Source organism: Zootermopsis nevadensis, unplaced genomic scaffold, assembly GCF_977971745.1.
Source record: "Zootermopsis nevadensis isolate Lab colony 2312 unplaced genomic scaffold, Znev_1.0 Znev_ptg000007l, whole genome shotgun sequence".
Classification (NCBI taxonomy): Eukaryota; Metazoa; Arthropoda; class Insecta; order Blattodea; family Termopsidae; genus Zootermopsis; species Zootermopsis nevadensis.
Window position 1 is genome coordinate 7,683,113 of NW_028259139.1, and position 21,924 is coordinate 7,705,036.

A 21,924-nucleotide genomic window follows, 5' to 3' on the forward strand; every position below is an offset into this window, starting at 1 on the left:
CTATATTTTCACATCAGCGGTTTTCGACTTTCCCTGACCTTTGCACTTTCAACAGTTGTCTTCATGCTACATAGAAATAGATATAGAATAAGAATATGAGATAAGTTCTTATTTCATGACATTTCCTGTTAGATTTTATAGTTTCTACGGAACTCGCTAACAACTTGATCTGTAATTCAACCTATGACGAGGTTTCGACCAGTGCCTACCATTTATAGAATTTTTTTAAAAATCTTGTGAATGAGGGTTTCATTTGTTCGTTCTCTCTCTCTCTCTCTCTCTCTCTCTCTGTCTGTCGCTTCCCTCGAGAGTGTTCGCGGTCGATAAATCGATTGAGGCATCGTTACAGGGAGTTATACTGGTTACAGACCGTTTCTGACAGTTTGCCAAACTCAGCTCGCTAGTGCAAATTCCAAAATCCCGTTACTATTCGGTGAAGCCTGCTGCATACCCTGGAAATGTACATCATTAAATTAACGCACTCGTTTCTTTACTTCGATATATATAAACAGGACTCTTATAACTTTAATGTCGGATGTCACTCATTATTTAGCGACATCTGTAACAGTGTTATCCTACCATCTCTTTCTTGGTCTTCTATGTAGTCGTTTATGAAGATATTCTTCTATAAATGTTATAGAAAATTCTTATATCTTTTTTCAATCCTTTCGAGTTAAATTTTCATTCCATAGTCATTTCTTGCCAGGACATATTATCACTACATCAAGCTTTTATGTAGTTCTTTGTCTCCCAAGAAATTTTTACCGGGCAAAAATTTCGTACCATCGTCCATCAGTGATCCTTACTCTGCAGTGGTAAGAGATTAAGAAACTTTACTGAATGAACCAGTGGTTTTAGCAAATCTTATGCGTCCTTCCTGTCCCAGTTGTAATGTAGATACAACTATTTCACTCCATGAAGTCTGAGCCTCAAATAAACGTTACGTGACTCAATGGCAGCACTCGCGGTACTGAAATTTGCTCACGTGATCCACTGGTAACCCTCATGGAAACGAACGTGTTCCAACAGTTATAGACTACGTTTGCCTCCCGGAGTGAATCCTCGTGTTGTGTATGTTAAGTCATTCATGCGTGTCAGAATACGTGTTCATTACGTTAAAAGCGATATATAAAAATTCTGAGGTAAGGAGACAAAGACGTGTCTGTATGAAGTGGCGTGCAAGTATAAGAAAGACTACTAGAACTAAATAAAGATGGATGTCTTCTTGTATGTTGCGCCGTACAGCCGTGTAGAAGTTTACCGACATTTAAGATGTACTTATTGCCTTGTTTTATTTGAAGATGCGTTTTGATTGTAATACATTATATGGCGTCGAATTATGGGATGGTTTTAAATCAAGAAGTATAAAGAATTCAAAATGAAGTTTGCGTGACATGTTTTAAGCTAACACCTATAAGGAACGAGTATAAAAAAACTTATTGGGAATAGTTAATCTGAGCTATTTATATTCTGTGATATTTATGGAAGACAAAATTTTACTTTCTGCCATGACATGACATGACATGCAATGACATTATAAATTTACCATTTCGTAAATACCCCCGAAGACGAATGTACGTTTAACTTTGTAAGAAGCGATTTAAAAAAAATAGTCATGGCAGGTCTGTAATTGGAATATAAAAGGAAATTACGTGTTGTCCACCTCTAAGAATATGGCGTCAGTATTACTGAGATGTAACTGTAAATCAAATATGGAGAACAGTTTGATTGGTTAGATTTACATAGTAATTACATTTGGAATAAGCAGCAAGGATATTTTCCAAAAGCGAGCTTCGTACAACACAAAAACAAGAAAAATAACATTACATTACAACCACATTCTAATTGTAAATAGCCCGAACGTGCAACCAGGTCTAGAAATAAGGTCACGTCGAAGGCCCCTGCTTCATAAAAAAAGTTATTTTGGGCCTAATATTATGTTCATAAGATTGACTCTGCGTCGCAATTTTGGTGAATAATTTTGATGAAGTGTAAGAATTATGAACCTTGTCATTGCACTACCTTTCTCTTAGATTCAGATATTCACGATTACAGGATGTAAGATAAATTCAGAATTCTGAAAGAGCGATGAATTTCAGAAAATTTCTGTAAAGAATTTATTCCTATAAATACGAACGAATTCAATTCGCCCTGATTCACAGACCTGAGTAATCATAAGATTTAATGGAGTAGATCTTCCTCCTCAATTACAGCTCCCACAAAAGACTGAGCAATCGATAAATGAGCTCGCTTCCTATCGATTGTCTGGGGTTCTTCCGTCATTTTCTACACCACACAAAACTTTGTCGAAGAAAACTGATCCCTTGCACCTCACAAATATAATTTTGAAGTTAAAATTAGTAAAAACCATTCTCTGGAATGGGAATAAAGTTGTGTTTTTACTTTCGTCTTTTGTTTTGAACCTATTAGGAGATTTATGTCTCCAAATAGTTTTTAATTAGACCAGTGACTGCAGATTAAAATAACGCGGAAATGTTTAACAGTATTGTGACTTGCCTATGAATCTTCCAATACCTAATGTCACAGATTTAAGTGAGCGTTTGATTATTCGTTTATTTTGAGAGAATATTATCATGTTACGGTCGAAAGAATTATGTCAGAGAGATTGCGAATAATGTAGTTTCTGTAGAAACTGTTCTAGTGAACCGATAGTGAACTCTGTGCGTGAAAATTTAATTTAGTCAAGGAAATTTGTTTATTTCTTTGTCTTTTTCGCATTTTATTTCTTCTTTATTTGTTTCTTCCAATTATTAAATTGTTAATATTTTACTAAAAATGTGTAATTATGTCACAAGGACTAATGAAAACACAACAAGAGAATATACACTACATCGTAAAGACTTTGACAAACAGAAAATAGATGAAGCGAAGAAGATAATGAATCGAAGAAAGCAGAGATAAATTTGGTGGTAAGTAAACAAGAATAAGATAAAAGGACAATAGGGAATTTCTTGTGGCGAAGTTGCGTGGGTGTGTCAGTTTGCTGGGTAATGCAACGGCAGAGTGTGGATCAATGCTCCCAGACTCGTCCCGGGGCGGGGTGTCTGTCTGTCTGTCTGTCTATCTGTTTGCCTGCCTGCCTGGCTCATTTCATAACAACCAACTTCGGCCTACTTATTGTCCTGGGCGAACCCACTCCACCCTAAAATCCGAACAGATTTAAAGACATATTAGAACTTCATTCCTGGATGTATTTTAACATTAAATTTTGAGAACGGAATTAATTAATCTTCTGTATTAGACTCCGTTAGTCTTAAGTGTACGTGCTGGAACTGCTAGAGATTTTTTATGCTAACCTGACATAAAGCCACTCTCTCAACTGGATGTGTTTTTATTGCTAATGCCATTTCCGAGAAAATTGAAACCTTTAACAACGTTTGTTTTTAATACTATATTATATATTGATATTCTTATACACTCCTTCATTAAGCCTTTATTTATTTTGCCTGAATTCTGGTTTCTGATTTTATAATTCCTAGAAACTCTACACTTAGTTACCTGCTTGTATACGTAGCTCCTTTCGAATTTAACCCTTTAAAATCCAGTCGTAACTGCACGTGCCACGTACTTTAAAAATCAATAGCCACATTTTGCATACAGACTATTTATGAGTTTCGTATGATTTTCAGTACACGCAGGGGTTATTTCTCTTAAACAGAATTAACCAATTTGTCTTTGTAATGGTGAAATGTTGTGTTTTCTTTGCGGTAAGGACTGATTTTTAAAAGTTATTTCGCCGAACTGTGGCTTCTAAGCATTAAATAGGTACTAAATGATTCTTATATCTGTATTACAAACAAGTGTTGGCCGGTTGTTTAGTTGGTGTTAATATCTTAAATTAATGATAACATCCTATTTACAAAAAACGCAGTGAACTGCAATATAATTTATATACCTGCCACAGGTTTTATTTAAATACGTTAATACTCGTTTCAAACATTGTTTTATTTCTTCTCTACTGATTTGTGTTTATCTGAATCTGCTCGTTGACGGAACAGCGTAGATTCAGAGAGTTTTGATTTCATATTAGAGACTGTTCAATAAATGTATAGTCTACGATATGTAGTAAATTATATTGGTTGGTTGTACTGTGAGGGAACCTTTAACTATCTAAGTGTAATCCGTAAACTGGGTTATTTTGTCAGACTTTCCAATAAAAATGTGTTCTGTTTAAATACTGCTTTAGACTTTTCTTCATTCTTGACGAGTAAGTTTCTAATATTGTGATATTATTTGTGCATGTCCTCCAGTGGAAACGTAGGTATCACATATTTGGAAACAAAGTAGTTGTCAACGCACGGAAACTATTTTCTGTCTGAGCGGAGACTTTGCTAGACCTTAAATGCATGACCTCGACCAAGATTTATAAATTCAATAAAAACTTTGAAATGCTAATAACAATAGAATAAGACGAAACACCAGAAAGCTAATGGAGGACAGAATTAACCAATGCTTCTATACTGCTTATTAGAATGGCTGTGCGCCTGTGCAGATGGGAAATTCTCATTGAGGTTCGAGTCAATTCTCCTCTCACAGAGACAGTACTCTGCTACTAATTCACTAGGGAGAGAACAGGACTTAAAAAGTTATTCATCCTTCCTTCTTTCCTTCTACTTCACCGTATGGAAGTGAAAGTTTGGGTTCAATAAACAGACGGGCGCAGGATTCAGTATGCTTAAATGAAAGTTTTAAAAAGTGTTATTAGATGGTATACCGGTATGGAGAGGATGAATATTGGTGATGTATATTCACTGTAAGGGACAAAATATATTTACACAGAGGAACCTGGGCAGGCAGAATGCCAAGAAAGTCGTAATCAGAAAAGTTACTGAGTTATCACCAACAACAAACAGTAGATTTTAATAGACAACGAAAAATTTTATCTGAAGAGACTATAGTAAGAAAACGAAAACATTAATTTATAATGTCCGTTATATTTTCAGTACTGAAAAGTTAGAGAAGCTTAAATCCATCGCATGTCATTAAATATTTTTAGAACGCGAAGTTAAGTCACAGAAAATGAGTACCGATAACATTAATAAATGTCTAGCTATTGGTGGGATTTTAGGTCCTCACGGCGACGAGTATATATTCTGGGATGTTGCGCCGTGTAGTTTGGTAGAAATTTTCCTAAGTTTCATAGGTGGTTGTGCCTCTATCAAAATGGCAATGATCATCTGCCTGATAATGAAGGTAGTAAACATCTTTAAAAATTCGGTAAATTTTTACCAGACCACACGCCTCAACATTCCATAAGACAATCACCCTTATCTACATTTTAATTTGATAAGTACCTGTTTCAGATCTTAGCCGAGTTTCTGACTATCCTGATTGAGATATTTTGTGGTTTTCCCCAGTTCCTGCAGGCCAATATCTCTAAGAACATTCACAAAATTTTGAGATGGTGTGCTAAATTTATTGGTCTGATGATTAGGAAAAAAATATCCCTGCTGTCTATTCGGAAACCGAATACAATAAATGCATTCTGGGGGTGAAAAATTAAGCTAATTGACTTAAAACATGCCACTCACCAGTATTTGTTTATTTGTGGTTCATATAAAGACTATATCAATATTTTATATTATATAACATCGAGATATGACTTATCGTCATTAATGTGCTGTAAGGAAGAAACAGAAATTTTGATTTTAAAACTCTGAATTAATAAATCTGTTTTTGGAAATGTTCCTAAAAGAAGCAGTGCTAACGTGGATAACTGAGAGAGAAAAGCTGTTGTTTAAGGTCTGGACGAAAGGATTCATGTACTCGACTGGAGCAGGGGTTCTGTTCATCATTATAGGTCTGTTTATCAGGACTAAGACTCTTGAGAGTAAGGCTAGAAGCGGACGTAAATAAAATGTGGAGTCCCTGGGTTGACCTATGTGGAATTTAACGTACAAGCTTTGCAGCACAGCAAAATTAACTTCTACTTTTGACTTTCACCTTTACATAAAAAAAGGGTTTACAATTGTAATCTTGTCGTGTCTGTTTGTCCCACGAGACCGTTGCACGTATCATGACTAAGTCTCTACAACTTGATTGCTTTCATTTTCCGCTTTGTGCAGATGGAAACTAATTTACTGAGCTTACAACTTCACCATGCCTGCAGGTTGTTTATTTTATAGTACATATTTAACTACTACAAGATTATGAAAGAAAAGTTTCACGACTCAATTCTGAGTAATATCTGTAGGAGACAGCTCGCTTTTCACCATGTTGTTGCGGAAAAGCTAATGTTAGCAAACTTTAACATGAAAGAGGGAATAAATATTTGAGGTAAGAGGCGATGTTTGGTTATGATTAGAAATTCTCTAGTGTTCGAATCTTGCAGAAAGATTGTGTATTGATTTGATGTAAAGCAAATATTAATATAAATTAGGAAAGTAACATGTCCATTAACGAATATTTCTCAACACTTACAAAGAAGTGTTAAAACAATCCTGTTATAATAAATATGTTACTTTTGGATCTAATGAAAGATGCAAATAAATGTATAAAGATACTATTAAAAGTAATCATAATAGTAAAATGTGTTTGTAAAACCTATACTTCACTTTCTTGAAGATGAAGTCCAATTTCTTGTATTAAGAGTCCACATCGATAACTTACAAATGGTATAATCATCTCTGTTTTAAAAGAAAAGTTCATTTTTAAAACACGATACAAGTAGATCAAGGTACCCTTGTAAATGAGTACAAAAACAACTTCGTATCAGATATTTTTGAAGAGAAATGTCGCTGAAAGTATGTTTGTCTTCAAAAGAGACACATTTCAGTAGAAACTGTAACAAAGATGTTACATTGAACTGATATGAAACATGCAAAAGTGGCTCGTTACTAAGTTATATGTGATTCCCAAGTGCACCGTTAATTTAAGTACAGAGGAACTGAAAAAAGTAACAGTTTTTTTTAAGGAAACGGAATATATGGAGAATGTTTTAATTGGATTAATATATCACAACTGATAACAAGTTTTTTCTCTTTACATTTCTGCTGCTTGTAATTAAGTGGCTAATTCATAAAGTTAATTGCTTCTTTTAAATAAAATGCATGTACAGTGCATTACACTTTTACGTAATAATTAAATCTTATGCAGATTACAGTGAAGAAATTCTCCATGGTTTTCAGTCTGCACTCAAATACAATGCAAAATATATTTGGCCTAATTCTTTTATTCCTAGAGCAACACGTATATAAATGCACTACATTAATCCATGCATTAATTTTGTATTAGACCTATATGGAATTTATTTTCACGTTTTTAGCGTTACTAAATGCCTCCTAACTCTGGAGTTATTGCTCTTTGAGACATGTTAAATTAAATTTTTTATAAAAAAATCAAATTACGTTTGTGTGTAATTTACGAAATTATCTTGAAATTACTTTATCGGCTGATAGATCCATTTACTATCTTATAAGCTCTTCTGTTCTCTGAACACGTTCATAATTTTAAAGACTCTTTCTGACGAGGGGGCAGATTTGGCGCTGGTGGTAGAATAATGATGAGGGTCATGATTGTCAGTGGACCCCCAGCTTGATGTACTTCGAAGGAACTCACATTTAGACAGATGATAGAACAAATGATAGATCCGTCCTGGATTCCGCTGGTCGAGAACCGGAGTATTTATCACAGGATTTGATTGCTTTATCTCTAACTAACAGTGTGTCCGAAGTTTTACTACAGGAAAATTCGACAAATGCCTACATTTCTTACCAGTCTCCATTGCTTCAAACTTACCATACCATTCGATATGTATGGTACATATCATAGAAAATTATTATACTCTAATTTATTACCTCTTCACCAAGACTGAATTTCAGAACAGTTTTCGGGTTTCTGACTTTGGTTTTCATAATTTCCAAGATACAAAACCCATCCTTACTGGGTTTCGATTCCTAAACAATTTTCAAGAGTTATTACCTCTCTGACGCCTGTTCCTGGTTCTAAGCATGCCAAGTTTGGTGAAAATCTGTGTATCCTTCATCGTACCATTTTGTTGATAGACAGACAGACGACTGTGGTTATTCTGCAGAACGTAGATGTAAACTATTCCTGGTCGCAAGAAGAGGTGGCAAGATTGTTATAAAACTCAGTTGATGTCTTTCAGGCAATTACAAGATAATCATGATGAATACCTCCAGGTTTATGAGTCGCCGAGAACTTGAAATTGCTCGTCTTTATTGCTAACTACGATAAACGCAGGCGAGTTGCTGACCAGAAACGTATGTGACGTTTAATTTCTTTTTGAAAATGCTTTACGAGACTTTATAGAATCGTGCTATTTTATTACACGTTGTAGTAGTTAGTTTAGAAATGTTCATGGTTTATGGTAGAGGAATGTAGAAGGTTTAATTTACCCTTCATCCTACGGTTCCTACACCCTAGCCGTAGAGTCTTTGTATACAGAACTTGATAACGCAGAAAGCAATAGCAGTTCAGCTTATTGCCGATTTTAACTCTGGTTGTATCGCCAGGAATGTAATATTAGGCCTTCCATCAAATGAGAGCTCTATGTTGAATTAAGGTAAACATCGCATCGACTTCAAAGTAAAATCGGGTTTACAATACTCGATTCAAACTCCTATACTTCATGTGTTTAACAACTCCGCTTAAGGTACACATTCTGGTCACTTATTACGTTTTGAGTGTTTGTAGATTTTGTTTACGATTTACAGACGAATTAAATTCCCGGTGGCTTGATTGAATGATGACTTACAGCATGGAAGCCAACAGTCGCCCAGCTAGACAAGAAATTCCCTGCTTATTATGAAACATAAAATTATATTACCGTCTATTATTGTTATCCTGAATATAACGAATCCAGTCCAAACCTCATACTATGTTTCACTGAGATTCATTTTAATATTATTATCTCATTCTAAGAGGCAGCTTTTGGTAATTTTTTTTGACTAAAGTTTTTTGTGTATTTTTATCTCGGACAGACATGTCATATGCCCCGCCCATTCGGTCTGCCATCATTTGTTTAATGTAAGAATATTTAATAAGGAGTATAAATTATGCATCTCTTTTCAATACGATTTTCTGTCGCATCATTTTTTTTTTTAATTTTTCGTCATGTATGCCATTCCAAATGCGTTTTTCCAAGTCCGAAGACAGAGGCCACATGTAACATCCTAATAGCTAGTTAACCCCGTGCCGAATTCCGTAACTGGAGGACCAAATTTTGTCCCATAGATAATGTTAGGAGTGTCAGCTTGTGGGATGAATAACGGAATACGTGTAACAAAGCGGTATGACCTCATGGAGAATGAATATTTCCGAAATGAATACATTCTTTTGTTTCGAATAAGGGAGAGAGAGTATGTCTCTATGAAACTGCGTTTGTTAACAAGCATATTTTTCAACCCTCAAATGATACATCTGTGCTTATGGAGCAGCAGTAGAATGATACTGACAGCGAAAGCCGAAGGCCTCGGTGAAAAACCTGTCCTAAGGCCACTTTGTCTACTATAAATCCCACAAGGACTGCCGTGGACGCAAAACGAAGTCTCAGCTTTAAGATTGAAATCCTTCTGGACTATGTCTTCTTCTAACCTGTGAGAAAAAGAATATCGTCCAGTTATATTAATCTAAGGAATATTTAATATGAGTTGTATTAGTATAGAATATAAAGGCAGAAGACTTGGAAGACAGAGCTAATAATATATTTCGGAGTAATACAATTTTTAAGTCCTATAGTCTGTGAACTTAGTAATAGAAATGGAAAATTAAAATTAAATTAATGTTTGCTTTGTGATAGAGGTAGCTTTACTTTCATGGCTTTGACTGAACTAAACTCGAAGCATATCATAATTTCTTTTTGAATCAGTGAACTTCGTTACCTTCTCATTACGATTTGAGAATGGAAGACTTATTTCAGAGATTATTATGTTCATAATGTCACGTTAGGCTAAGTTTGGTCAGATTATGGCGGGTTATGTGACCTTTAGCATCGGTTTTCCCTGTCGTTTTCGTTGGCATCCTGACTTTCATCTGTGCCAAATGTGTTGTGTCTGCGTCGCGACGCTGGCCGTCGATATTCAGTGATATTTTGAGGCTTACCTGCGTAAAATATGGCATAATTTTACGGCGTCCTGACGGCCAATATCGGTCTATTAGCATCGGTTGTTTGCTGTTCCGAGGCTTGTATTGACTTCATTTGCGTTTTTGAGTCATGTCTCTGCGATGTATGACGCGATGCCAGGCTTCTGTTATCCAACTGCATAGAAAATGACATTTTGAGAATCTAAGTTTGACTTGTTTTTGAGGCGTCGCAAAAATTGGCCTCGCTACGCTTGGCGTCTGTTTACCAGCGTCGTGCCTTATGGCATTACGATGTTGTCCTTGACCTGATTTGGATTTCTGAACCTTCCCAAGCTCATTGTTATTTTCCGATTTCCTAAATTTCCTCATTCCCTGCTAAATTCTACAGGTTCTTCAATGTTTAATTCATTGATTATTTAGTTTAAACTGGTGTTAAAGTATCACCACTGTTTATATTTGAATATTATCACATTAAACGACAAGCTGTTTTATCCCTTATTCTTACCTCGGTAACTTTAAGTGTATGTTGATATTGTTGTTTGTTAAGGATCTGTAGGTTTTATATATTGTTAAAGTTACAACACTAAGAAGACTTAATTAAAAGTGTCGTACTGTGTCTAGACCATATTTTGAGCGAATCGATTCCATTAAACATCATCGCATCATATATGTGTTTTAATGTTATCTTCACATACGTCTAAGACTTCCATGTAATATCTTTCTTGGTCTTCCAGTTGGGTAATAATACTTGTAGCATCTAGGCCGTTGTCACTTGGTAATCATCTGATATTTTGAAAGCAGGATCGTTCACACCCCAAGGTAATTAATATTTCAGAGTTTAGAGTAAAAATTGTCAGTTTTGCGTGAGCTGATTGGTTCCATCACACAGACCAGATTATTTTAAAATAATTTTAAATTAATTAAACTGAAATAATTCTACAGAGAAAAACACACAAAAATTCCATCAATCGTTTTTCTGCTGTTTTCAAAGAGTAATTAGAATTAAATAAAATTATGGGCTTTAATTCAAGTTAGTTAGCGTTAACGAATTGCTACTGATTTCACTTATTGGATACCGCGCGTTGCTTCAAGGTTCGGTTGATTTTAATGGTCTCTTCGGATGATTAAGTTCGAACAGATCTGCTGATACCTCATCAGTTGGGGATTTTAAAACACTGCGTCCTGCCATCAAGATAAAAACAAAAAAAATCTCATCGGAAAAGTTCATCTAACCGCGTGGCTGTCCCAGTCGCAGCCTCATTGCATATGAATCAGTCTTTATCGATTGGTGTATGATTTTTAAACATGGAATAGGATTTTCAGGGGGGGGGGGGTGTATTTCCTTTTATATAATTACAAATTACATAAACTGTTTAATAAATGATACGGTCAGTTCTTAAGCCACGAGTAATATAATCTAAAAGTGATTTAACATTTTTTGCGTTTACAAAAATATGAATGCTTCATCGAAATGGATATTAATTTCCTGTAACTTTAATCTATTATACAGTATCTGTGGTATTACATCTGTGTCAGATGTAATATAGATTCTGTTCGAACTCGGTATTTGCCAATCATTTGCCAAATCTCATTAAGATTTATAAGCTGTTACAATTATCTTTGTTAGTTTAAGGTACCACATTATTACTCAGTCAAACTGAAATTCAATGTGATAATATCACCATTTTCCTCTGTGCTTATACACAATCTGTATCCAATTATAAGTGTTATATTTGTCAGTGTTGATATGTTGGTTTCAATTATTTTTTGTTTATTTAGATTAATTTAAATACAAGCTTCTTAATGGATGTTGTGACCCTAAGCTTAATATTCTTCGCTTAGATTATATTAATTTGTAATTTATTATTATTTATGGTTAGATCATACCGAACTGATAGTTGCCCTTAGTCTAGCTAAAATATGAAGCTGTGAGTGTCAAACACACGTGGCTTGGTAACAAGAATTGATAGTGATTCATTTAAGACATTTTCCTTGGTTTTGTACAAGGAGTGAAGTATGAGAATTCTAGGAAGGAATTCTTAATGGGTATTTGATAGTAAATATTTGACTTGTTCCTAAGTTCTTTTTGGACAATGCACAACTTGAAAGAGTTCGCTTCAGTTAAACACCAGAGTTCAAGTAATCAAACAATTCTAGTTCTGTATCAATCATACTTTAAAGTTGTCTATGTTAGTTCTGAGCTCCACTGTATAATCCTAACCTCACTTTCGTGGTTTGTTGTCGGTTTCGTCACCTATTTCTTACCCTCTGTTTCTGTTTTATCGTTTATTTCTCACCGTTTAACAGCACGATTCTAGGATCATAAAATACATACCCTAATCACAAAAATTGACTATAAGTCTTATACTGTTAATCTCTATGATTTGAACACGTCAAAGCATAAACGACTTCTTAAATAACCTAAAGTTTCTGACGCACAGGAAATACAAAGAGAAAAAAGCAAAGAGAGAAGAAATTTAGACGTCCCTTAATCGAAAGCTGGTACGTTTGTGATAAACGGGCTGTGAGCTGACCTCCTTTGGCTATCGTCATTTTTTAACCCGGAAAGAATGTTTAATAGACTAACAGGCATGTGCGTATGCACAAATAACCCCAAGGAACAGAGTCTAACTTTAGAAGCTGATATTCGATGAGAAAATCAATAATTCTCCTTCTTTTATGAAACTCGGATTTTTATTACCGTGTTCAAAAGAGCCCAACAATGGGCCCTATCCTTAGCCAGATTAAATCAATCCATATCTATATGCTATGTTTTTTAATATAAATTTTAATATTAGTCTCCAATTAAAGTCACCATAGTGGTTTCTTCATATCATGTTACACAATAAAAAATTAGCATGCATTTTTAATTCCTCTCACGCGTGCTACATGCCCCACCTGCTTCGACCTGAATTTCATATTATGTAGATTTTCTTGTATATAACAAGAAGCAGGGCCTGTGTATAAGATTTCGTCGATTACGTTCGTAAGATCGAACGTAAATATCTTTCTCGAAAAGCATGTTCTTATATTCCGTTTGGAACTGAACAGATTTATCCATTTCAATGATATGAACCAGACAGGACGTTATTAGCGCATTAAGGCCCAGTGGTAACTGGTAACTTTGAATACCACCTGCTTTAACAACATTACACTTTGAGGTTATCAACAGTTTCTGTACGTGCTTGTGTCACCTTTCTGCATTTTCTTCACTGTTCTTTGACAGATATGGGCAGTAAAATTTACCAGCGTTTCTACAGTTTAATATTCAAACGCTTAAGTTTCTGTTGCGATGATATTGTTTATTACTTGATTTGTCTCAAAGTCTTTGATTTTGTGTACAAAATATTTGTGGTGTAATAAAGTCTAATATTCAATTTACGGCTGCAGATTTAGATAATTTTATTTGTGTTTACATTTGTTTATGATAGGCCAACACAGGAATAATATTCATACTCGCACATTAAACTGAATAAATTATTAGAAAAATTTCGATACAAAAGTCCATAACAAAATTGTCCTTGTCTATTACGATGTTGTGTATCTGTGTTCCATCTCAAGTTTTATGTCCCCTGGTATATTTTCCGAAAATAATTTTTGGGTTACGTACAAGACCTGATAAGATATCATGTCGAAATTTCCAGCTCATGCAGCCCATCGACAGCCTATAATAATTCGCCGAGAGCGAATCATGTTAACTGATTTCTACATTCTGTCGCCTTTCACCCAACAGGTCGCCATTACCTCGACGATTATAGCGGAACAGCTGGCAACGCGGATAACTGGGGGTCAAAGTTGAAAGACGCAGCCTCGTCTCGGAAGCCGAATGCCAATGTCATCTTCCCTGCTGGCCCAATGAAAATGTCTCCGGCGCAGAATATTTTTCTGTCTGAGAACTGCACCACGGTGTTGGCGCAAATTGGCAGCACACCCATACTCCATTGCGAGGTGGCGGACATCGGCGAAGGAACGGTCAGTACGCATTCCTGAGCAGGATTTGAGGTTCTCACGGCGATGAGAACAAAGATGGCTGTCTTATTGGTTGTTACTCTGTGTAGTCTGGTAGAAATTTACCGCCGTTACAGAGGTCCTTGCTTCCTGGCAAACTTCTACCTTATTACATGGCGCTACTAACCAAAATGCATCCATCTTATTATACATTCCTACTTTAGTTTTTACTAAGACAAGAGAGAACAGGTAAAATATTCTGTTTACTTCTTGTTCATTGCATATAAATATTGTGGAATTACGACATGACAGAACATAACTAACTATATGGTGCTTAGTTTCCTTTGGCTAGCAGGTAATTATCGTACAGATTTTCAAATTTAATGAACTTTCAAGTTTCACAAAAGCCAAAAAAATTCAATTCAGTACACTCCCTAAGGGTAAGCTTCTTTGTTAAATTTAATTTCAACCCTTTTGAAACCTAATATCATCTAAATACTATTCTAGAATTTATTAGTTTGTACCGCAAAAAAAATTCCACACTTGGCCATTACAAAATCAAGTTTCAACGCTCCATTTCTTATTTACTATGAGTATCATACGAAACCCATCAATACAAAAGGCCGAGTTAGTTATTGTTGAATTATATAATATATATTCTTACTGCTGGCCACTAAAGCAATAAAATACCATTTATTATACTAATATAATAACAATGGTAATATATTTACTCTGAAAATATCCCCCAGTCTCTTACAGTTTCAACAATAAAACATGAGATAATGTTTATTAAAAGCCCCGTCCATTCGGGAAACCTTTCTCCCAATGTTCAGGATAATATTAAAGTAAATAATAATGAAATAGAGTACTCGGATCTGGATTGGATTCATCTTGCTAAAGATGGAATCCATCAGCGTATTGTTTCGTGTACCATTGGTTATCAGTTTCTAAAAATCCCCTGCGTGAAGTTGATTGGTAAAAAACATATTGAAAATCTAATTCTTATTTCTAATCCTGTATTAATAATATTGTTTGTACGTGCTGTGGATAGTCCTTTAGTTGTAATGTGATAACATTATAATAAACAGGATTTATTTTAGTTGGCAAATTTGCTAATCTAAATATTATTTTCGGGTGGCGATATATATTACACAATGTTGTTTTATTAATATTATTTTCGAAAACATTTAAATAATGATGAAAAAGACTTCGTTTGCTATTACATACCGTTAAATGTTCTTCGAATACACACACACTGATTCGTTTCTGAGAATAACAGCTGTAATATATCTTGATTGTACTTGTAATCCCAAGACTCCATTGTTGGATTTCGTGTGAAGATGGTATTGATTTCAGAGTATTGTTAATAAATCCTGTATGAATGGTCTGCCGTCATTAACACGACCTTCTAAATTACCTTGCTGTCACCCTCAATGCAACGGGAGACAGGTCTAAAACAGCTGTAGTTAATTACAGAAATTACCCTGCAATAATAGCGCTGTACGCGCATCATTACCAACGCAGGAACCTTAAAATCGCAATTTGTACTTCACCACAGTAAATCGCTTAGTTAATTTAAACCGCTGCATTTGTAACCACTGAAATAATTGCTATTTATTCTGTCACAAAGTGCAAAGAATTTGTAAACATGCCTTTCTGAATTACCATTATAACGGGTCATTTATTATTTAAATAATATACAGCATTTCGCATAATAAATGACAAGATAAATTTGTCTTCATGTCTTCGCTCCAAAATGCAACGACATGTCTCACCCGTCAAGTCCGTATTGTTATCACTTTTATTCTTGTACGACCCTATTCCGTTTTCAGGGAAGAACCTCTTGAAACGAAGTTAACTTCGTCTGTAGTGAGTGAACGCTGTATCGTAATTTCAGTAAAGTGGATCATATCAATAGAACCATTACATCTGTAATGGCAGAAATGTAGCTGTATTTTGCCTCAACCAAGAACGATCCTCACGTAACAAGTGTAAATGTGTTTCCCCAGCCACTGCGTTGCGTTATTGCTAACTGATAACGTATGTTTTCGTCAAGTAAGATTAAAATTAATTTATGGCAGGGATTAATAAATATTTATCTACTTTAATACTATCAATCTTTTGTCAACGCCGATAAGGTATGCGTTGTTTATCAGTTTAATGTCTTGTAGAATTAGTAGGCTCATTTTATGACAAGCTAAACCCAATCACCTTTAGTTATTGCACTATTAAATTGTTATTCTCAAATCAGTCTGGCTTAAATTCGAGTTTTCTAAACATTTTACTTTGATAAAATTCATAAGAAATTTAACCCTTAAATTATACAGACATCGAGCGTTCTGCAACCTCACGATTCCTATGATGTCCACACTTTTGGACAATCTAATTAAATATTTTTTGAATGAAATGTAATTCCTAACATTGCAAGTTTTTACCTTGAGAATTAAGCCTATGAAAATGAAAATAAATCAACTTTAATTTTCTCTTTCCGTTTCACGGATTGAAATTAAAATACGAAGATCTGTATCAAGCAAGTGCCATTGGTGGCAACCCACAATCACGCTGTTCGTTTCCAGAACTACAGCACAGAAATGCTGAAGTTTAGTGACCCAGGGCTCACATTGACTGTTGTTACAGTAAGATTCTTATAGCAACTTGGGTTAATGCCAAACAAATAAAACAGCTTGTTTTGGGGACCGTATCATCTGCAAATAACATCTTCCTTCGTCCCAATACATTCCATTTCTAGACTTGCACTTTGCGCCTTGCATGACGTTGAACGCAACCTGTGATAACTTCACTCATCAGAATGATTGAAGAAATCCACATAAAAGCTTCGAGCTTATAACAAGAGGGTTCGTTCAATACAGTAGAATTTCTGCATCGACCGTGTCCTGTGTGTTGTTTAATATTCCGGGTTATTTGTTTTATCGTGTGTGACACATGAACACACGCAGCCTATCACGAAGGGGTAACTGGTGCAACTGACACTGGTAAATCAAACTGATTAAAAGGCATAATATGTGGCGAGGCAATTGTAATTCTTGGAATCTCTCAATTTTCTGTTTTAATTTGAATGGAAAATAACAGAGCTTCAGTTACATATATATGAATATTTGAACCATATCGTTGCTAATAACTCACATAAACATGATGGACGTGGATTGAAGTAGTGGAATAGGCTACTGAGCATAATATTTGTACCTAAGAGGCAAGAAGTAATGGGAGACTAATATAAATGCAAGTATAAAAGCTCGGAATTGAGGGTTATTAATAAATGCAAACAGATAGCAGTAGAATTATATTACGAGCCAATTGAATTTATACACAACTCTAAAAAGTTACATGTTTTCGTTTTATTTTAATATCGTCCATATATGGATATGTCTATTTAGTGGTCCCTTTTTTTAGGTTTTTAAAATAAAATGTTTTATGCATTTTCATATGCCCTATGCATGCTATTTTCCCAGCCCATTTTACCATTCTTGGTTTGAGGAGTTCTAATAATATTTTGTGATGAGTGTACATTATGAAATTCCTCATTGCGTATTCTTTACATCATCGTGATGATTTTTCATTCTCTGTTGTATTTTGTTAACTAACAGAGGTAGCTTCAGTCTGTGTTCCTGCCTGAGGATGAGACCCACTTCGTGTCCACATAAAAAAAGTTTTAAAATTTTAACTACTCGTCTGTTAATCTTAAGATTTTTACAGGGGTTCGGAGGGCAAAGTTTCTGAATTGAGAGTAAGCCAATCGATCAAAAGTTGAGTGTTTTATATACACAAGACACGCACTCACACACTTGTAGTAATGACTAGAAGTTGGCGTGGAGTAGCATCAGCGCCATCTTTGCAGATTAAGTATGGTTCTTCAGTGGTACTTAACTTTCAGTAAAGTTACCCCAATATTCAGACTCACATTGGTGTATGCTGAAAGTTCTTCACCTTAAATTATTATACAAATATCTTTGAAGGTAATGTACCCCTAACACTGACTTTTTAATCCTTACAGCACTAGAAGAATTGACATTAATAATATATTATCGGGCTATAGACCGTGTCAATTGGATAAATTTACCGACGTTTTGAGGGCTAGTTTTAATGAGAGCCCTGGTTATTGAAATAAAGATGGTCCCTGAAACGTCGGTCACACAAACTGACACGGTTTATAGGCCGAGAATGTTTTATTAATGTTAGTCGCCCTGAAAGCTTCATATCATATAAAATAAATTAATTTGTTGTTTCGGTTGTCAGTGGATTTTTCAACAAAAATATGGGTATAAAATGGCGATGTGTTAAAACGCATTAGTTCAGATAAATACTGGAACGTGTGTCTAGAACTACATAAAACTAACGCACAAAATTAATTTGTTAAAGTGTTATAATGAAGTTCATGTCTCTATAAAGGATACAATTGTGTCTTGAGCTGAATACATGAAGGTATTACGCACTAATGTTGGCCATACCAGACTGTAACCTTGATACAGACAGTTCAAACTACAAGTGAAGTTTGTTAGAATTTATGCAGAGTAGGTCGTCCATTGCTGTGTTACTCCCTGTCAGCCACTCCATTATGGATCAATATTGGCTGCCCGCTGGATGGACAAAACTTCGTATATACTTTGAGCGAATTTATCTGACGGCTCAGATGATGTGATGGTAACAGAGCGGTGTGTGCCAGACCGTTTGATGCAATGATGTACTTTATCCGGCTTCACACAAAATAAATACAGTAACAAACATTTCTGAAAACCAGTTTCTGGCTTCAACAGCAATGTTAAGCATAGTATCCAGATGATTAAATTTTTTTGTAAAAAGGACTATGAATTATATCCATAGTATTTAAAATTTTGTCTTTGTTTTATAGGAATGTTAATGCCTGTACCGGTCTCAAATCTCCCTTCCTAGCTTACATTCGTCTTTTTATTTACACCGTTTCTATGCATGTATGAAGCAATTAATATCAGATTAAATTCGGCAGATGCTTACTACCTTTGAGTTCAGAATATTTGATCTAACTATCTCTTTCTACAAACCTATACAAAGCTACGACTTTGCCTGCTATTTTGTTTAGAAGTAAATTTTAATCTATTTTTTAGTGTAAGAGAATAAAATGAGAAACTTAGGGAACGGAGTATTTATTATAAAATATCGACCTAACAGAGGTTTAGTAGTTGGATATTACAGGAAAAGTCCCAACGAGAATGTTAATAGATTTTTCTCTTTGTCTGAATAATATTAGATAGTTCAAAGAAGGGGAATTTGTCGGATGAGTCATGTAGCACGCATGACGACAATGACGAATGCATATAAAATGTTTAGTCGTACAAGCTGAAGACTTATAAAATGAGATTCTGGGTTTAAATAATCCAAGATGGGGTCCAATGACGTGTTCTCGTGAACAATGTGATTTGGGTTTGGTTCTTAAAACACCGGGAACATCACGAACAGAGCATCGAATATTATACTGCGTTCCAGCGATTTTGGCCTCTGTACTTTGTGAATTGGAACCTCGGAGGGAGTCACTTACCAGGAGTTTGCTGGAAGGGATGGCAGCAGGCCACGTACAGTACACTCCAAATAAAATATCACACTATACATCACTTGAAGATTAACATCGCAGAGAGTCTTCTTCACAAGTCTTCGGTCCTCTTCCAATTCTTCCGCTCCTCACAGACCATCGCTTTCTGACATCACTCGATTTATCACTACCGCTGCTCGTGTCCACTCCTTTATCTTAAATTATAATACGTTCAATAGCGTCTTCGATTGTGCCTGATCAATCGCATAATATTTGTGCTTTGACTTATTTAATTTGATTAAATCGTACAGTTGAACTTTCAACATATCAGAAAATGGGATGTTTCTTTCCAATAGCCAGGCTTTCATTTCGTCCTTCTTTGAGTTAGACGTCGGTGGTTTGTCTGTCTGAGTGTTTTGATACGAGGCGTTATCAATGACCAGGAAGGAGATTACAACGAACAGGTGGCATGTTGTTAACACAGCACAGTCGCAAGACAACAATTATCAGGCTTCCACACTTCTGCACTGACACAGACTGTACTGACAGACGGAAACTCCTTCCTTCCTTCATTGAGTGGTCCGCATACTGGTCTCTCCCTACAAGGTCAGCGGCCATAATCGGTGGATCCATTTCTAGTTCTAATGAAGACTTCAGCTGCACGGATTCAGTTATTGTAGGAATTTAGATCTTATATTTATTAATCAGTTTTTATATTCAAGTTTTTTTTATAATACTTAAGTACCCCTACTGAGTGAAATTGTAAACTAATGCCTTGTGTACTGTTGGATATTAGCTCCAAAATAATTTAATGTTTTTAAACACATTTTACAAACTACACTAACTTTATTTTATATATGTGTTAGATACTTTAGCCTATAGATTTACTTCTATCAAAAATTAACCTGAAAATAGTTAAAATGTATTCAGAGAATTATACAAATTATTGGTGGCATCTTTTTACTGATTTCAGGTATCCTGGATACGAAGGAAGGACTATCACTTGCTGACCGTTGGGTTGGCCACGTACAGCAGCGATGACCGCTTTTTTGCTGCCCATGTCCACAGTCCACAGGTCGGTACTGGCGCGGTTATGGTAATTTCACAGACTTATGTGTACAAAGTGTCACACCTGCATTATTTTTTTTATACCCTACCCTCAGTCAACCAGTACATTAACTAAAAGTTAAGACCGAAAAATATCAAATAAAAATATCACACGAATAAGAAGTATTGGAAAAATTGTTTGCCAATATGTGATCAATTAAATACTTCGATAATAAATATTATATTTAGTGATAGAGAGAATAGTTTAAGATATTCTGTGACAGAATACAGCGACGTCTGGTATTTTATGGGTCGTTACGCCGTGTAGTTTGGTGAAAGTTTACAGATGTTTCGGAGGTGTTTGCTGCTTCCATCATCAGGACGGCTTTGATGGAGGCAGCAAGCTGCTATGAACGGTCGATAAACTTATGTTAGACTGCAAGGCACAGCAGCTCAGAAGAGGGAAGTCTTCATATTCACTGCCGTGAGAACTTAAAATCTCACCAATTTTTTTTTCAAGTCTAACATTGTGTAGGTAATGTAAGAAACGGGGCGATAAATACGCGTCTAATGTTCATATTTTTTTGTTAAGATTAGTTTTTAAATGTATTCTGTGTTTTGTCTGTAATGGATCAGATGCCTTTATAGCTCAGGTGTCTCTGCCATGGGTTCTTGTATTTCTAATTGGCTTTTAATCAGATTCTGAGCCTTGTAAAGTGTTATTGCCCGTATGCAGGAGGGGTCAGGCAGTCAACATAATTCTACACCTGAAAACCAGGCTTTTAGCGACCGGAGTCATGTTTTAGAATTATACATGTGTGTGGAGGTTTGTTTCGTGGATTCATTGTGGTGAATGCAGATTGTGGTTAGTGAAATAGGATGAAGGCGGAACACAAACGGCATCAGAAACGAACTAAATCCGTAGAGAACTTCCCTAATTAAAGCAGGTTTATGGACGCTGAACTAATCCTCGCACGACTTCATGCCTGATTATTTTGTCCCCAGCTGCTATAATACCACGATTTTGGTGCATTCCAGGACTGGGCCCTCCACGTCCGACATGCCAGAGCTCGAGACGGTGGGCTCTACGAGTGCCAGGTCTCAACACATCCCCCCTCCAGCCTGTTCGTCGAGCTCCAATTGGTCGGTGAGTTATTCGATGTTGCTTGCTGAAATCGAAAAACTGTACATGCGACCACCCGTACGCAAGAATATGTATTGAGAAAGTTAGGGGGAAATGTTTTCTGAATATTTGAACCTCAGAGAAGTTAATGATGTAAAGTAAAGCTGTCCCACTATACCCCATGTAGGCGCTTGGGAAGAGAGGAGTTATAGTTCCTACT

The 21,924-nt window shown here is 35.6% G+C and overlaps 1 protein-coding gene across 2 annotated transcripts in view; it reads left to right on the forward strand.

Annotated features, from left to right (window-relative positions):
- LOC110828209 (zwei Ig domain protein zig-8-like) overlaps positions 1–21,924 on the forward strand; it is an 87,604-nt gene that overhangs the window by 54,223 nt on the left and 11,457 nt on the right. For both annotated transcript variants that reach the window (XM_087344161.1, XM_022060704.2), the window contains 3 exons: positions 13,799–14,037; positions 20,508–20,609; positions 21,620–21,728. In XM_087344161.1, the coding sequence (XP_087200287.1) occupies positions 13,921–14,037; positions 20,508–20,609; positions 21,620–21,728 (328 nt within the window). In that variant the 5' untranslated portion in view covers positions 13,799–13,920. The remainder of the gene's footprint in view (positions 1–13,798; positions 14,038–20,507; positions 20,610–21,619; positions 21,729–21,924) is intronic.